General features: G+C 38.1%; 1 protein-coding gene across 3 annotated transcripts in view; it reads right to left on the bottom strand.

Moving 5' to 3' along the window:
- Positions 1 to 2,798: 2,798 nt before the first annotated feature.
- GAS2 (growth arrest specific 2) overlaps positions 2,799 to 19,076 on the bottom strand; it is a 64,149-nt gene continuing 47,871 nt past the window's right edge. For all 3 annotated transcript variants that reach the window (XM_030451467.1, XM_030451468.1, XM_030451469.1), the window contains exon 8: positions 2,799 to 4,116. In XM_030451467.1, coding sequence (XP_030307327.1) covers positions 3,898 to 4,116 — 219 coding nt within the window. In that variant the 3' untranslated portion in view covers positions 2,799 to 3,897. The remainder of the gene's footprint in view (positions 4,117 to 19,076) is intronic.

The following is a 19,076-nucleotide window of genomic DNA, read 5'->3' as shown; positions in this document are numbered from 1 at the left end:
CGGCTGGGAGCCTGTAGGAAAACAGATGACTTCAGCATGTGGATTTGGCATGGGGACAGCCTAAATCATTGGGACACAGCTCATCAGGCACAAGCAGTGCCAGGAGTTGGACTGGGATGGAAAAAAAAAAAACACCTCTGCAGTCCCATAAAGGTTCGCGTGATCCCACACGGCTGTTTCACCTTACTTTAGATTCCTGACATACCACAGGCTAAGCAGCAGGAGACACAAAGCCAAGGAAAAACACTTGGCCTCCTTCCCATCAGGTACTGCAGATTAACAGCCAATGAGGCAGTATAAAACCTAAGCCTAAAAAGACCCAAAACTTTGTAAGCCTCTCCAGCAAATGCTTCAGTAACACCGTGGTGTGGCAGGCAGCTCATCTCCCTGCTCTAAAATCCACACACATGTAATTAATTCAGTGTTGGGCATTAAGTTACAAGAAACTTGCAATACCTTCCCACACACAAATATTGACACCTCCCTATTGCACTCAACCCCCCAACAGCCCTTGAACTGGTTTCCATGGGGTTTAGGTATCATCTCAAAATAGCTGTTGGATAAAGGTGGCAATGCAAAGGAAGGAGCAATTCCCACTATAATACAGAAAAACAAAGCAATAACAACAAAAAGCCCCCAACATAAAACAAACAAACAAAAAAAAAACCCAAAGATCAAACCAAAACCACCCCAAACAGGCCCTATTCTCTCTCAGTTCTGTAAGTAATCCTTCTGGGAAGAAAAACTCCAGGTAATGTATGAACAGGAAGGTGACAGAAGGTCCCTCCTGTAACAAGCAGTAACAGATGTTAGAGCTAACATTTCCAGAAGAACTCTGACTTGGTTCCAGCATGGCAATGCTTGTTTGACATTACACACTAATACCTAGTTTTTAAAAGTAATCTTACATAATTTAACCATCTCAAGTGTTAGCAGTTACTCATTCACAGCCAGCAGGAGCTCCCAAGAGGGTTGTCCTGTTACCCACTGAGGACTTTGAGAAGTGGCTGTGCTGCAGCTCATAACAGTTCAACTTTTGAGGACTTTGAGTCCCCTCAGCAATCACTTCCAGCTCTTAAACAGCACAGAGCAAGCTAAGATACCAACATGGAACTTTTTTTGTACAATCACCCCACACAGCCAGTTCAGATAAGAAGCTATTCCAGTCTCAGCAGACTCACCACACTTGGAGGGAAAAGCTGCAGATCTTCCCCAGGGTTCTCCACCATTCACTTCAGCCTTCTGGAAGTCAACACTGGATACCTTAGGACCATAGACTTTGGCAGAGAAACTTTCAGTATCATGCCCTGTACTTAGCTGGTCAAACAATGTGGTTTTTCCTCTCCTCAAGTACACAAACTCTGTTCCACCCCCATCACTGCAACAAGCTCTGAATCCCTTTGAGCAGGACTTTGCTGCTCACCTTTAGGCTTATAAATTAACCCTCTGGCTCCTAACTAGCTCCCCAACTCCTAACATCACTGTAGGATCTAGCCCATATGAAAATACCACTTATCAGCAGTACTTACCTTCTGAATAAGATACTCCCAAACCCTCCTCCAGAATCAGCCAGCTTCCTGCACCTTTTATTTGCTTGTTGATGCTTTATTTTCCCTCTCTCCACACCCACACCAGGTGCATGAGGTAAGTCCCACCTGTAACTTTTTGCACAGGTGGTAGTGTCAGTACTTTACAAAGCCCCTTTATAGGTTTCCCATTCTGGAAGTGGCTAAATTCAAATTTGAAGGCAGGATGTGTTTTAATGTGGGTTTTTTGGTGTTTTTTTTTAAGGTGCTTGAGTACCCTGAATTAAAATAGACTATATTGATAGCTACAGTCCAAGCACATAAAGCAGTTCAAGTTTAATTTAAAAACTTGGTTTGGATTTACCAGGATTATTGGCTGAAGCCTAATAGTAAAATAAATCTTAGGATTCCCTTTTTTTTTTTTAATTATCTACTCTGGAATTATGAACATATAAACACCTTTAATTGTTTTAAATAAAAAACATAATAGTAATGCAAGCCTAATTTTGTTTAGGTTTAGAAAAGTAACCATTCCTTCAAAATAAACATCTGACACTTTCAGAAGTGATTTTTTTTTTCTTCTCTGTTCATTTGAGAACTGTTCATTTGGTGCATATATTAAGATCATGATTTTTTCCAGCTGTGCTGCACTCCTTAAAAATAATGTTGTGTATGGTCCATTCTCTGCTCCCATAAGGTCTGCATATGTTGCTTCTCTGAGAATTGGGTCTTCCAATGGTTTTTCAGAGGAACTACTGATTGAGTCTATGTTTAATCTTCCTAGAAAATGTCTAAAGAGTAAGACTAAAAGCCTGCAACTTTTTTCTCTAAAAGACACGTTTGGAATTATGTAGTGCACCAGTCAGTTGGGAACTGTGTGCATTCAGCAGGTATTTTCAGCCAGTGAGGTAGAGTGGTCCCACAGCAGTGAGCTCCATGGTGATGATTTTCATAAGGCAGGGGCCATGAAAGAAGTCCTGATCCTGTCCAGCCATTAGAAGGTTTGCTGTTAATTTTAAAGACCACAGGAGCAGATCATAAGCCTAGGTTTTAAAATCAAACATCAAAAAATACCAGATGGTACTTAAGGAATATTAATTTTCAAGAAAACTGAGGTATTTCTGTGCTACTTGTAAGTGAATGGTTGCCCCATTCACTGTGTAGCTCACTATTAGGTTAGCAAGCAGTGGTATATGGTGTGGGGATCCAGTTAGTAACAGCAAAATGTAGGTACACAGGGTAGAAATAATAAAGACAACTTGGAAAATGTCGGAGTATTTTAAAAAAACCTTTATTTCATTTATAATGAAACAACTGAGTTCTGCTCAAATTTATACAGTCAGTGAAATAATCCTATAAAATGATTTTTCTAGGACGTTACAAGGCACATAAATTACTAAATATAAACATAGAAAAGTAGCCAAAATAATGAACTAAGCCCCCATATGCCTTTAGCTATTTTAGAGGTGTGTGAATGATTTACAAGAATGTGAATCACTCTACCAGCAGGGTAATGAATATTTTACATTTGGCATGACCAACAAAATTAAAAAAGAAGGGGAAGGAAAAGCTCAGATTCCAGGGCAGTGCTCTGTGACTCCAGAGGGCTGAGCATCTCCTCCCTGGGTCATCTCCTGCTTTCCTGGGGGGGGTGCAGCACATCACCCCATGGGTGACCAGGAGAAGGGGCAACCCCTCAACTTCCCCAGCCTCCTGTACCAGGCAATTTTGAAAAAAAAAAACCAAAACATGAAGGATCTACATACAGATCTAACACTTACTGTCTTTAGCTTTAAAGAGTGGAAGGTGTGAGCTTGGATTTTTTCCCTTTGGGCTTTTTTCTTTATATATAAAATCACTTGAGGAACTTGTTTGGCATGCAATTATATTCTACTGATTAAGAAAATCTTGCAACCCATAAAAATAGTAAATTTTTATTTCCTTTGAAGAGGCATAACCAAATAATTTCCACAAATATTCATTTTCCACTGCATATATATTTTTCAACTATCCTAACAGTCCAGGATTCATTGTAATAAGATTTTATACAAATGTATAGTGTATTTTCTTCCATTAACAGGATCCACTCCTTTAGGTAACTCTAAGTATACATTCACATATAAAAGAGTAATAATTTGGCTAAAAATATATGTCTATTTCTTATCTGATTGTAGTAATTAGCCTATCGAGGGTAATTTGCTATAAAAGATACAGTACTAGAAATAAATAGATCTTCAAAATGGGTTGCCATTTCCAGTCTGTCTGAAACTTTCCAAAGTCCTTTTAAAGCATCACCTAAATTTACTACACTTGAGAAAATACTTTGGACCTACACGTATAGAGTCAGTCCCAACCACACGAGAAGCTTATTTCACTTAATCTCCTTCTTGGTTTTGTAATGGGCAGAAACCACCAGATAATTGTCTGGATTCATGTCCCTGAGGGTTGGAGACTTGCTCTGGATTGGAGAAGTTTTCCCATCCACTCGGGAGATCTGCAGCATTCGGCACGGGTCATGCTTCAGTAAGTACCCTGCAAAAGTTTCCCATCCTCCTCCAACACGAACCATCACGTGCTTGTTGTGCAGCATCTGAAATTACACACACAGGGTCAAGAAAAGTAAAATTCTTGAGAGGATTCCATATGCTGGAAAGTCACTTTTTTTTTTTCCTACTGGAAAAAGCTCTGCTTACTTTAATTGAAAGTCACAGATGTGTTAGGAGTCAGCTTGGGAATAAAAGGTAAAACAAAGAATAGTAGAATGGTTTTTATTTTGATTTAAGAAGAAAATTTTAAAAGCTAAAAAAATGAGATAATATTTAAAATTAAAGCTTTTCACATTTTCTGTAAATAAAACAATGTTTTTCTTGTAGTTCCATAGCACCGAGTGCTCCTGTTATTCCTGTGTTTAGTATAAACATTGTAGGGAACAGGAATGTTTTGCAATTCTTTGAAATTATGTTAGTAAATACACCATTTTATATGTCTTCAAGCTGTCTTTTCTCTATAGGATAGGGACCTATATAAAAGGAGTACTTCAGGGCAAACAACCAAACCAATCTCCTCTCTCTCTTAAAATATCAAAACCATTATTTAAGAAAATGACTTACCAGTTAGTTTAGTAATTTCTTACTCCTGACATACATCCTAACTAAAATAGTACAGCTTTTCAAATGAAGAACAGCAGAAATAATGTACCTGGAATTGTTTGGAGATACCTGAATTTATGCCAAGCTGTGAAATAAAACACTAAAGAAGTCCCCAGGCCCTTACTGGTGGGACAGCTCAGCACTGCTCATGGTTGCTGCTTTTATTCCAGAAATCTGGGGCTTGCCCTACAAAGCAATTTCAGGTTGAGAGGTGGATCTAGCTGCCAAATTAGGTACTCAATCTCCAGATCCACACAAATTTTCTGCCAAAATCCAAATTTTTCACCAAGCACTAATGTAACTTCCCCCGTGTCTGCACCTCTGAGCTCAGCTGGCAGTTCCACTGATTTATCTCCTCAAATAAAGACCGGTGAGATGTCAGAGAGCAGCACACTCTAGAGAAGCCACATCATAAATCCTGCACTGAAAAATGCTTTGATTAGCACACCTCATGAAATTGTCCCTGCAAAAGGTATGCTGGAAGATGGATAATGCAGTCTGGGTAATGACATTTGGATTGATGGCTGTGATGTGTAACCAGGCTCTTCTGCATGGCCAAAAAACTCCCTGGAGGGCTGAGAGTATTTGCAGTTCAGACTTCCATGGCACATCATCCTTTTGTAACATAGAACAGCTCAGAGTAGTGCACACAGACAACAGAACAACTCTCAATCAAACAAAATCAGAGATAATAAAAGGCAAAAAATCTGACTCTTAAAGAAAACCTCAACCAACAAACACCTCAGCCTAAAAATTTGGGGGTTGACTTCTGTGACACGAGGAGACAGATTGACCCAGAGTAAAGAGAGCACAGCAAGCTCTACAGATTTCTAGAATTTCAAAATTAGGGTAAGTTTACAAAGAATCAAACTCTTCATTTGGATAAGCAGCTGCAGATGACATCTTGTTTGAAACTTTGACTTGAAAACATTTTAATGCACGGAAATTCTTGTTCCTGCATTTTGCTTTTTATGTGCAGCACAGTGCAAAGTCCATTCAACTTTACAGATACTGAAAAAAAAAAAAAAAAGAGTTTCTTCTGATCCATCCCAATGAGAGGACAGTGAAGAACTCTGGGTTTTAACATCTCTCAGCTACTGAGACTCTGCTCCTGCTCTGGGCTGTAGGAGCAATAGCTATGCACAGCTGAGGTTTGTCTCTAGATTTACATGGCTATGAAAATAGAATCAGGCTCACATCTTCACCAGTCACACTGGTTTTGTCTCAAGCTTTGTATTTTAGTTTCAAGACTTCATTTTGAACAGGGGTATCCTCAGCCTCCAGAGTTACCAGACTTGAATCTTAGTTCAGTCTGGACAATACCTCAGGAAAGAAGCAAATGGTTTTTGCATCAACTTTAAAAGTTGCAGTTCAAATGGTGATACAGCCTTGAGACAGCAGAGTCTACAGAATTTTATTCAAGCAACTGTGTCCTCTTTGGGTGCCTAAAAAAAGCATTTGAGAAATGCCCCCAAAACTTTTAATATTCAAACATTTTGAGCTCAACTTCAGCCCCTTACAACACGTGGAAGGAGTTAACTGCTGCTGAATTTCAGCTTCCACTTCTTGTCACAGGGGGGTTCAGGTTCCAAGAGCACTGAGTATCTGGACTTCTGAATAAGAGTTAGGAATGGAAAGTTAGCAAAAAGTATATTTGGTTCAATTTTCCTTAGGGACTACTGTGCAGACAAATAAAACCTACTGCTGGACTGCTATTTCCTGATGCTCAGGTTAAATGTACATCTTCTGTCTTTCCCCTCTTTTTGTTTTCTCTTTGTATGATTATACTGTGATCAAATTCATGGAATGCTTGCTTCTATAGAGACTGGGTTTTCCTGCATCCTTAATAAAGTGATTGTTCATGCTGTGCTGTGCCACAAAAGCACCACTTTAGCCCTATGGCCATAGTTTGATGTTAGTAACAGCAGCACAAATCCAGAATTATTCTGCCAGCTTCAGAAGAAGACAGGATTTCCCAGCAAGAAAAAAAACAAAACAAACAAAAAACCCCAAAAACCAACTTTATTTTCTAACTGAAAAAACAGTTTCTTCCCCAACACTCTCCAAAGATGAAACTTTTGAGATTTCCAACTCAGCTTTTTCACTGCATGAGATCTCTAAGAAAGAAAATGCTGGATTCTCCAATAATAAGATTTATTATCCAGTTATCAGTGTAAATAAATTCACAACATACATGTATCTTCACACTGCTACCCAGCCAGTTGAAACTGAGAAAACCCTTTCTGTAAAATAAAATCCAACATATGTTTACGAATGCCATAAATCTTGATTATTTCAGTTGTGTCTGAAGCAGGGCTGTCCCCAAAGCTGTTCTCTCTAGGGGCTGTGTGTAAGCTCTGGGGAACTAAACATATGAGAATCCAGACCTTAAAATCACAGAGGGAGAAATTATAGATTGTTTTGGGATGCATTAAAGCTGTATCAAGAAATAATATGAAAAATAGCCAGTAAAAGTTAGGTGAACTAAGCTGTCATTGGATAGGATTTTGGCATCAAAGTGAAACACAGTCTAAACAGTTCTGGTTTTCACATAAATAAGATTAGAGGGCTGGATGGCTTACTAAAAAGATATTAAGCTGTATGAAAGATATTAAACTCATGTAAATGAGCAGAGTTTTACAGACTTGAAAAAAAATCTATTCTGTTTTATAGGAACTGGCCCAATATTGTTATTCTTCAGGTTATATTATAGCTTTCTTAAGGAATATTTCAGAGAGGGGAGGGGAAGCCAGAGAAGAAATTACACACTGTGGATCTGATCCAAGAACTGCAAAAGCCAATGGAAAGAATCCTATTGATTCCAAAGGAGCTGGGGCTGGGCTGTGGAAGCCAAGCACAGCAACCTAAAGCAAATCACAGCCTGGAGGGAGCTGCTCTGATTTTAGGCCAACTGCAGGAACAATGTAGGCTCCATACTGAGAGAATATCAGCTATAAAATCCAAAGGTGTTGGACAAAATAACACAGTGCATCACACCAGAGGCTGTGCAGAGAAAATTTTGCATTCCAAAAATGTAATGTTAATGAGAATGGGGAAGAAGAAGTGAAGGTATTTCAACTATTTTTACTGACTATGAGCCACTCATTGACATCAGTAAATAAAACACTTGTTTCTCATAAGTAAGCATTGAGGGGACCTTCTTTGAGAGGTGTCCCCAACCACATCATGAAATGAGCTTCTAGATCAATATTTTCACACTGATTCCAGAGACAGGAAAAAGATGAGAGCAGGATACAAAGCTCAGATCAGGAATGGGACCCAGATCTGGGCTGTCAGCCTTCCCCAGTGAGGCTCCAGGCCTGTATCTAAATAGAGTATTGTCAAATAATGACAAATTATTCCACAGGGCACAGCTCATGAGGATATTTCCATGGAGTAGGACATCATAGGACATCATTTCCATACAAGACACTGTGTCTCAGCACCTTCCTAGTTGTGACCTGAGGTTAGGAGAGAACTTGCAGCCTGTGGCTGTGGGTGGCTGACAGATGAAGTCACCTTAGAATTTCGTCTGGATATCTAGATGGAAGAGGAAAAAGTATTATTGGGTGACTTCAGCCACTATTGCTTCAGAGATCAAAGCTTGTGTCGCCAAGCAGCAAAATTTTACTCTTTTCTCATGGCAAAAACTTTTAATGGTAAAGCTCTAAAGCCAGAAAAATTACTCCTCAAAGTCCTCACCTCAAATATTGCCTGGTGAGGGCCTGAGAAAGACAGTGAAAGGCTGGTGATGTACAGAGCAGCTCTGTGCCCTTACAGAAGTTCCAAGGATATTAATTCAACATCCCTGACACTCACCAAAACAAACAAAATTCACATTAAAAGGTAATGCTGTGTCCTGATGCCATCAGCCAGGTGATGCCAAGAAGAGGACACTGAGGAGAGCTGAATGGGCCCTGACCACTGATAAGGATTTGATTATTGGGCTGCAAATGAGTTTGATAAAAAAAGAGGTAAACTGCACAGATGTTCAACACATGCTGGGCTCTGATGAGTCAAGCCAGCAGCAGGCTGGGTTTTGTAGGCAGCAGAAGGCATTTACATCCATTCTTCTAAATACATTCTAAAGGAGAAGTCACTTTTCAGAAACTTATGGGTAACAGTTGCTACGTGGAGTTTTTTCTACTTTCCTGAGAATAGAGTGACCTAAAACCACCATCGAGAATGTGTAACAGTCACCTGATAAATAGTGTAAGGCACAATTACAGACATTAAAAACACCTCATTAGCAGAGATTATGCAACTCCACCTCTAAAGCTCATCTTAAAACTTACAGAAAATTCCTGCAGTACAATCAGATTTAAACATCAGTCAGGTTCAATTTAGGTATATTCCTATTTTTGAAATTTTACAGCCACTGCAGCAAACGTTTTATAAAAGGCATTGTTGCTGTTACATACATAGAGATCACCCTTACAGACACAAAGGATCGTGGGAGCAATTCCCAAGAGGATATGTGTGAAAACCAGCTGGAAAAGCTATAAAGCTCCCCTCCAACTATTCCTGTTTTGGCTTTCATTCTCCTTTTGTCGTTGAATTTGAGTGTTGTCTTCTTGGAGAGAAGTTTGAGTCTGATAAAACATAAAGCTTGGTTTGGACTTTTAAGAACAAACTTCTCTGCCTAAGTGCACATCTAAGTAATTCAAATTAAACCTCAGCTCTGCAAACCTGTGAAAGAGCTAATTATGTAGCAATTCCAGATATTAAATAGTCATCCCCACTGAAGTAATCTGCTTGCAGTCTATTAATGTGTATTTTGGCAGACAACAATATGTTACTGCCTTCCAACCAGAATTACCCTGTGATCCAATTGCATTAAGAAAGAAAAAAAATTCCCACCTGAAAAACAAGAAAACTGCACTCCTAATTTTCCATGTCATCCCTCATTTTGCCTAGCCCCCCCTTTTTGCTACAGAATTATACAAAGCTGTTTGGGATTAAGTCTACTAGTTTTAAAAGTTCCAAATGATGCAACTTGTGTCCCTCCAGTCATTCCATGTGGATTTGTTTAGGGACCTCCTCTAAGTTTCTGTGTTGCCATTCCCAAACCCCAGTAAAGGAGCCTGAACTTCCCCTCTCTGCAGGCACAAAGAGAATCTCATGGCAAATCAGCAGTCCTCTGGATTAACATCCTTCTCTCATTTTCAGTCATTTATATGTAGTAAATCCCACTAAATTAATCTCATTTATCTGGAAAAAGCACTATAAAAAAGCTCAGCTTGATAAAATGATGTCAAGAGCACACACTAATTGCTTGTCACAATATTTCTGGCTGTGCTAGGGTTGGTTTTTGTAATTAACACTTCCTAAATTATAAAGAATTCTATTTTATTGTTATCTTTTGAGTTGTATGGAACACATTAACACATATCCACTCAGCTTATTGAAATGATCTCTTACTTTAACTTCTATAAACATAGACTGGGACAGAATGATACCTTCATAATTTTTTTCATTGGTTCAAGTCTATATCTTCCAAACAAATCAAATTCAAACATTCCTGATTTCATAGGATACATTAATAGTGAAAAATAAACCAGAATGAAGGCATTCATCAGAATCCCTTGTCTCCATTTTTGGGCAGAAAAACTTTTATTGCTTTGTGTCAAGTGGAATTTCTCATTGAACAAGGAGCTCATTTTTCATGTAGAACCCAATAAAGTTCCCAGTGGCTTCAGCAACACCACCAGATTTTTATTCTCTGTATCTATTGACTGACATATGGGACAGGGGGGAAGGAACTGAGAGAAGTCTTGATTTAAATAGGTGATACCAAAAAATGCTGATACACTGAAGCCTGATAGATCTTCCAGATGAGGCAACCATAGAGGCTTGACACTAATAGAGCCTTCAAAGCACCTATAGACCAGGCTTTACACTTTTTTCTCAGCTTGGCTTCAGATCTGACTTTATGTATGCAAAGACAAAAGATATCAAAATAATCATTCACACATGTAATACCCAAAAGGCAATTTTAGCATTATAAACATATGATTGTTATTAAAATTAAATTAAAGAGGTATTACATATTATTTCGCACTGAAACCCATTAACAGATTGAGCAATAAAGTAGAAATGGAAATGCTAAAATACATAAAGTGAAGATCCACTCTCAAAATTATGGAAACCTCAACTAGAAATACAGTTTTTATCTCCTGTTCCTTCTCCAAAATGAGTAGAACTTCAAATCTGTTTTCATTTGCCATTGAAAAACAAAGCCAAAACAAAAATAACTTCCAGTAAGAAAAAAATGGTAACATCCATAAGATGATGTGCTTCTCTAATTAAGGGATTTTCTTTATAATTCTTTTAACAAAAGGATAAATTGGGAATTAAGAATTTGAAAATTTGGAACCAAAAGCAGAGAATTTGGATAGACAGCAGAAGGAGACTTTCTTATTCCTATTTTGCTTATTTAAATCTGACCTGAAAGGTAACTTTTGTGGGTTTTGTGGACTGGCTGGTGGTCTCAAAGCTGAGAGCCATTATCAAATTATAAATCATGACATTAACCAAAAAATCAGAGACATAGGGAATCTGAGCTCTGATTCCTCAAAATTATGCTGCTAGTTTAGGCCTTTGCCAGTCTGACTGAGGAAGTTTTGGAAGCCAGAGTTGAGATTTATCTTCTTCAGCCAGGATGTGATTTATCTTCCTCAATACTGTGTAGTAAATGGGATTATTGCAAGTATTGTGGGTTTTATGTATTCTTCCTTGCTCACAGGGCTTGCTGGGATAATAGAAGTTGACTTCTGAAGAGTGTTTCACATCAACATAAAAATGCCAATCTTTAAGTGTCAAAGAGTGGGGTGTTTGAGGCACCATTATTACTTTGCCACAAAACCAAAGGGCTTACTAACAATACAGCCTGCAAGCTTCCAAGTACTTAAACATTAATATTAAAATGATCCATGTGAGATACGTACATTAACTCCTGGTCTCCTAGCAGATTAACTAGCATATGCACCAAAAGGTCTCAGAGGAAACATACAGAAAGCTCATAAACCTGAATGAGACCAGTTACACAACATGTTCATTATGGGACTGATCCAGTTCCTACTGAATTCAATGGGTATTTATCCAGCTCTTCAAAACATACTTTTGAGTCACATTTTTCTGAAATCTGAAGCTGATCCTTTTGCTAAAACAAGGTGGGGGTTTTGTTTGGTTTTGGTTTGGTTTGGTTTTTTTCTTTTCTGCAAAAGCCCCAAGGACAAGGGCTTTAAAACCATACCCTCCATATCCTTTGTTAATTAACTAAGAAGCCCTCTGATTCTCCTTTACATCTAGCAGATATTTCTCTGATAAGATGCAAGAGATGAAGTGAATATGCTTACACATGGTATAATGGTATAAAACACTGATGCACAGGAGTTTAGCCACGTTTCATATACCTGAAGAAGACAGCAATTGGTTTCAGAGGTGAAACCACAGCCACCCAAATCCAGCATGGCACAGACACCTTAAGGTGAGCAGTCTATTGATCTCTGGAGGTTAAGGAAAAGGCAAAGTTGCATAAAACATTTTTGCAAATGGACAGTACCAGGAAGGGTCAAATTAAAGTATTGTCTGGAACACAAATGTTGCACTTAATGAAACTGAAGTCTCTATTTCTCTTTTCAGAATACAGCAGATCCATTGAAATAAATACTCAAAGTATTCCTGCCTACCTGCCACCAAGATACATCTCTGGCTGTGTACTGATATAAATGATTTGTGAGTCTGGACATTTGGGATTCTCACTTTGATTAAACTTTCCCTCAAACCTTACTTTTAGTTTCTGTCTGTCACAATTTTATATAATTTGGAAACAGTCCATGTTTGGTACCTAATTAACACCAGATCTCAGCTACTGTTTGAAAAAAGCATCCTGAGTAGGCGAGGACTTTGTGTGAGAGAAGTGACTCAGAGGCAGGCAGCAGTAAACACACTTGTTTGTTCATCAAGAGACAAGAGGATTTCTGACAAGTGGAGGCTTCTAATTTTTTTGGACAAAGAAGAAAATTGCCAAGGAAAATTAATTAGATGCAGGAGTCATGTTTAGATTGGCATTTGTAGGTACAGGAACTGGGCATTTCCCAAGCACTGTGAGTGAGACCCTGCACCCAGCTGATTATGAGAGCAAGGAGGGTATCAGTTTCTTGTTGGTTCTGCTCCAGATATTTATGTGGGGGCCAGGCACAAATCAGAGCTATTCTCTATCAACTAAAATGTGGGAAATTGAACAGAAATGGAGCTGCTTCTAGCTACAGCACTGACTCATAAGAAATATTTAATGCGACGCTCAGCAGAAGAGATTCTATGGCAAAGAGATTAAATTTAGGAAAAGAGATGAGGGAGTGTTTATGAGGTTAAGTGAAAGAATGAACTAGCAAATGCTGTCTGTGGATGGAGACATGGAGAATCAGATGTACTGAGATAAAACAATAAGGGGATGGAAGATTGGCTTTCAGGAAAAAAAAAACATTTTGAAAACATATGCATGAGGCTGCCAAAATAAGCTTATGAGTGATTACTTAAAAAGAAGAAAAAGGCTTTATTCTTACCTTTCAAATAAATAAATCAATATTTTTTTCCCTTAAATGTAGATAGCTAATGTTTGTTAGCATTTTGATCCTTGGGAAGTTGCTCTCAAAAACAAATAGCTAAAGGGACAATTCTGCCTCACTTTCTGAAGCTAAGTAAGTTTTCACCCCATAAGGAATAGCACTGAAATCATATATTGGAGCAGCAAGGCATTACTCAGGATGAGTTAGAAGAGAAAAAATCTAGTGAGAAATAAAATTGAGTTCTGCTTATAAACACTGCACAAATTTAAAACAGAAACTTAAGTACAAAAGGAATTCATTTTACCCAGACAATCAAGATTCTTCTAGTTTACTTTCCTTTGAGAATATTGAGTCATTTACAGAGCATATTCATGCACAGAGAGAAAATCCACTTAGATTTTTGCAATTGAATTCAGCAAATCTAGGATTTCACTGTGCAAATATGTGTGGGTTGGATGAGAATATGTCTCTGCTAGCACTGCAGAGGTACATGAAAATGTTCCTTTGAACCCCAAAGTGCCATCTGTTTTCTAATTATTTTCTCTAGACTCATTCTGTCTCATCTAATTTCCTAAATAACAGTCTCAAAACAGTGAAATAAAAGATTGCAAGCAACCAAATAAAAAACCCCACCTTCATCTACAGAATTCTTCTGACTGCTTGCCTATGGAAGTGATGAGCATGAGGTAAGTGGCACAGACACATTGGAAGTCCAGCAGAGATTGATCTGATTTATCCCAGGCATCCAACTGCAGCAACCTTGATGCTCCCCTATTTTTGTCTTTTTAACATTCCAAACTGCTTTAGACAGATACTTTGAAGTGTATGCAAGACTAATGCAGAAGCTGGAGTTAAATTGCTTAATGTGCTTTTTTCATTGTGCATCCATATCCTCAGTGGTATCCTCAGGACTGCAGGCCCAGCAGAAAAACATTTGAGTAAATTAGCTGAATATATTGTTGCTGAAATAAAGCTTTCACTGTATATATATACATATACATATATATATATATATTGTTGCTGAAATAAAGCTTTTCACTGTATTTTTCCTATCACACAGAGATACTGACACAAAGTGTTCATGAGCACAAATTGCTCAGAGCCAGAAGGTGGAACCTCTTACCTAGCCTCAAGCAGTGGGAGTTTGAACTGCATTTCACACAGACTTTGATTCACTTGTGGCTATTTTAAACCATCAGCATCCCATGCTACAAGTGTAGAAAACGTTGTTGCCTGGAGTAGCAAAAAGCCATGCACAAAATGAGGTCATTTTAGGACAGTGCAACATCTTACTGAGCCACAAGATTAAAAACCTAGTCAGCAATAGGTAGGTATAAAGTATCAGCTATCACTTACAACAAGAAAAACTGATGACAAAGTATGGGATCACACTCATCTGCTCATTAATGAGTCTTTCAAGGGCATCACTCTTATGTGTTTCTAAGAAATAAATAAAAAATGGCATGCCTGGAGTTATCAGAAGACAATTTAATAGCTTAACACATTCTATGAAAAAAAAACCAATCCAAACACATCAGGAACTGCAACTATACAGAAGATCACAAGGAGGCAGACGAACACCACAACCACTGAAATGCATGAGGAGGGAAAAAAAGAACAACTAAGGATGTTCAAGAGAAGATCTCACAAAGGATGGTTAGAACTTTTTCCACGTGCTAATGGAAACTAAAAATTCCCAGGGACCTTAACAGATTACAAGAAACTGAATGCCTTGCATGTCAGGTCTGCAGATTTATCTTGGTGAAGAACTAAAAAAAATATTTGACAGTGTAGAGGCTTTCTGCACTGATCAGCACAACCCATACCTTGTCTTTAAATCATTTTCTGCAGTCTGTGTGCTCTTTGGGTATTAGAACCTTCCTCATTTGTTTTGAAGCTACCAAGTAAGTGAAAGGAAAAACAATAGCCTGGGTATAAGCCAAAACACAGATCTGCTCTTTTGAACACAGACACCTGCCAGGGGAGCCATCTCCTCTTTTCAGCTTCACTCAGGCTCATTTTCAGTTTGAAGAGATTTTAGAAAAATATTCTTTCTCTCTTCCTGTATCCACATACTTGATTTCCAAAAGCTGAATTACATCCCATGCAACAATCACCACAGAACTGTTGTACTGAACTCAAAGCTGATGGAAACATTCCAAAAGAATGCAAATAAGGTTTGTATTTTTCTGGATATTCTCAAAGTGCCTGTGGTGTCTGATCCAACCCATGGGAGTAAATAATACACAATGGCTTTAATACCATTTCACTTCCTCAAATTTATGAAAGAGGTTTAATTAGAAGTTCTAAAACATTTTTCACATGACCTTCAGCAAGCAAATATACTGTAATACTGTAATATAGAATGCACTTCTATATAAATATATATAAACATACTATAAATCTATACTATATGATTCCTATATGAATCTGTGTAAGTCTCTAGGTTGAGCATAACTTATTTTTTCCATTTCTTCTGTGTAGTGCCCTGCTGGCTATTCACAGATAGATTCAAAGATCCTATCACCATTAGAATAACTGATGGAAACCAGTCAGAGAGTACCTTGCACTGAAATTAAAAGCAGTTTTTAAAATTAACACATGCATTATCATGATTCCTCACTGAATGCTTGCAGATTAAAATGGTCACTGCTTAGAATGATGTAGCTGGCTCTATATGCCCTAAGATGTGGCAATTATAGTGCAGAATTTCAGTGTACACTGAGCCCCTACCTCATGGTAACTGCAGTTGATGTAAAATAAACCAATAAATAAATACATTTAAAATAAATCAAACATGCACACACAAGAAAACAACACCAACAAGGTGCATTGCAGTGATGATAGTTCTGAAGTTTAATTAAAGGGAGAGATCTAAAGCTGTGGAAGCCTCAGCCATGTGACTGCACTGACCTGGGGAGATCATATGCCAAAGCCCAGAAATAATTCAAGAGGAGCTGTAATATGCTTACACTCCATTTATTCCTGTGCCAAACAACAATGTCCTTTTAAAAAGCTTTTAAAGCAATACAATATACCAGGCAGACATAAAGCCATTTGTCCTTGGTTGCTAAGTGATCCCAGAATAGAGATGTAAAGAAATTCACTGGGCCTTTATTCTCACTAATTCAAAAGGTTACATGTTATTGTCTTGTCTTATCATGAAATATATTAATGATACAGTCTGTTAGATGGGAACTACTCCCTTATATTATTGTCTGTGAAAAAAAGACTCATTCAAATGTGGCTACATTGAGGATATTGCTAACAAAATCTCTTCTGATAACAGGAGTTAGTAAACATTTATGAGTGCATTTACGATGTTTAAAGGTGGATTATATTTCAGTAATTTAATCGACCCATTTTTCCTCCATCTTTCCTCTACAGGATGTTTATTTTCCTCCACTCCCCATAAGGCTTTAGGGAAATCTGCTCTCTGCATTATAAGTGAGAGAAAATTAAAAACTGCCAAAGAACGGAAGCACAAAGGGCCAAGCACAGAACTGGAGAAGGATGTGACCTTCTCCTTTCTAGTGCCCCAGTCTAGTGCACAGTACTCCAAAATGACAAGGAGGAGAAAAAATGGGAAGCATTCTTGCCCCAGTCTCCTAGCTCTCTGTTTTTCTCAGGCCAGAATATTCCTCAAATAGGTGCAATCAAATTTTAGCACCAGTGCCAGAGGGGCTGTTGCTTAACATTTACCTTAAGGTGAAAGATGGCACATGAACACTTGGGGAGTTGTTGACATGCTGCTAACTCTAACCTTAAACCTAACTTAGCTAACGTGCCCCAAAACCTAAGTAACATAATCTAGTTCTCTAGAAATTAAATTAATTGCCAACATACTGAAACTAATCTTCCATCCTGACTCTCTTCCAAAAGGTTCTGGATTATGGAGTGAAGGCTTGGCCTACAATTGCTTCCTCCATTGTGCAGCAAAACAGGAGCTGGGATCCCATCTCCTCCCACTCCCACTTGCTCTGGTAGAAACAGTTCCACCAAGACAGATTCCACCTCCTTCCCTTGAGGAGTTGCAGGAGAGCACCACATTGCATGAAGCATCTTACAACATCACTACTCACCCTGAGTAAGGAACTCTAGGCTCCTGACCCAAGCCACTCCTGCCTCACCTGGTGTATTTTGTGTATATAAGGGTACATGCACAGAAGAACAAATAAGGGACAGAATAGTTAAAAAGAGAAAAAGAACTTTTTTCTGCATTTATATAGTTCCACTTCTACAGCTCCATTCAACTATGTCCTCTTTCTCTTTTGAATGACACCCTGCTCAGCTTGCTGGGCTCATAAAACCTGGAGGCAGAGCATGGCAAGGTAAAAAACATGAGCTGGCCAATGCTGGACTTGGTATAGGTCTTAAACATCTTAAACACTGGCCAGCTCAGAGACTAGATAGGTCTCTATCTAGTTCCTCTATTATTTGCCATGTATCTGGTGGAAAGATAGTAGTTAACAATTGATATTAACTACACTTAATTATACTGAATATCAGAATATTTATACACTCATTCTAACAGCTATTTTGGATTAATGTGAGTCCAGGTTTAAATGGGCTTTTTTACTTGTATAGCAGTTGTCTTTGAAAAACAAATCATTGATATGTTTTATTTCCCTCTTCTTCCCAGTATCTCTCCATCCCAGTCCTGGTAGCAAGACCCTGCACTGCAGCAGTCCTACAGCCTCACTTGAATGTCAATTCACAAATAAAATTGACCCTTCTCTCTTTTAGCAATGCTATGTTCTCACTGCTGACAAATCCCAGCTCAGTTTGTTTTTTCAAGTGTGGTACAGTCTAAATACAGACAATTTTTTATTTAATGTAAATCGAAATTAAGTAACACAGTAAGATTTGTTTTCCACAGTCTCCTATAGGAACAGTTCAGGGCAAGCCCAAAATTATGAAAACAGTCACAGATGGCCCGAAATAAGATGCAGAGATTTGGAAAGTGCCTCCTACCTCCAGCCTCTGTTTTTTAAATCAACTGAGATACATTCATTACCAAGAAAATTACATTTGGAAAGCATCTAGAGACAGATTATTTTATCAGATCTTGCTTGAATTAAGACTAGAAAGTATTCTTTTAAGTTAACAGGCCTGAAATAAACTTACTTGAGTCCATGGGTTTCATTAAAATGCCTTCTAATTTACAGCAAGGTAATGAGGGAAGAAGGAAGGTAGGTAGCATAATTTCTATAATGTTTATACTTAGGCTTAATTTCCTTTAAAGAGTACAAAGCATCCTCTCAAAGTTTTTCAAATTATGTCAGTGTGAGTCTATGGGGTATGATGTTACAATGTTGGAATGAAATTATGTCACTGCAAATCTATGAAAGCAACATTGTAAGTAATGAACCAAAGCTATACTAATGTGTTAAAAATTGTGAAAACAATCTGAATGGAAGAGAGAACTCTGAAAAAGTTAAGATATTGTAGACCAGAAATCATTAATCTGCTGAGACTGCAATCAGCAGTCTTGACTAGAGCTCCAAACATAGATATATTTGAGTAAAGAGCCAAATCTAGTCAAGTGCAATCTGTAGGATACTACCTACATTGAAATACACCATAGTTCAAGTAGCTGCAGCTGGCATGGAAGTTTTCAGGCCAAATTTGTTCAGAATATAAATAATGTAGGAAATTACATAGCAGGTACAACAACTGGAGTACAAATGGTTGGAGAATTTAAAAAAAAAATACATTAATTGGACAAAATTTACTTTTGATGCAATGTGAAAGCAAGAGATCCACTTCTGGTGGTTCAGAGCTGATCATTCTCCCAGCTTCTAAAAACACTCATCCTAATGCAAATCAGA

The sequence above is a fragment of the Calypte anna genome, chromosome 5 (genome assembly GCF_003957555.1).
Source record: "Calypte anna isolate BGI_N300 chromosome 5, bCalAnn1_v1.p, whole genome shotgun sequence".
Taxonomy (NCBI): Eukaryota; Metazoa; Chordata; class Aves; order Apodiformes; family Trochilidae; genus Calypte; species Calypte anna.
The sequence above is the reverse complement of the archived record's forward strand: the minus strand, read 5'-3'. Positions and strand labels throughout refer to the sequence as shown.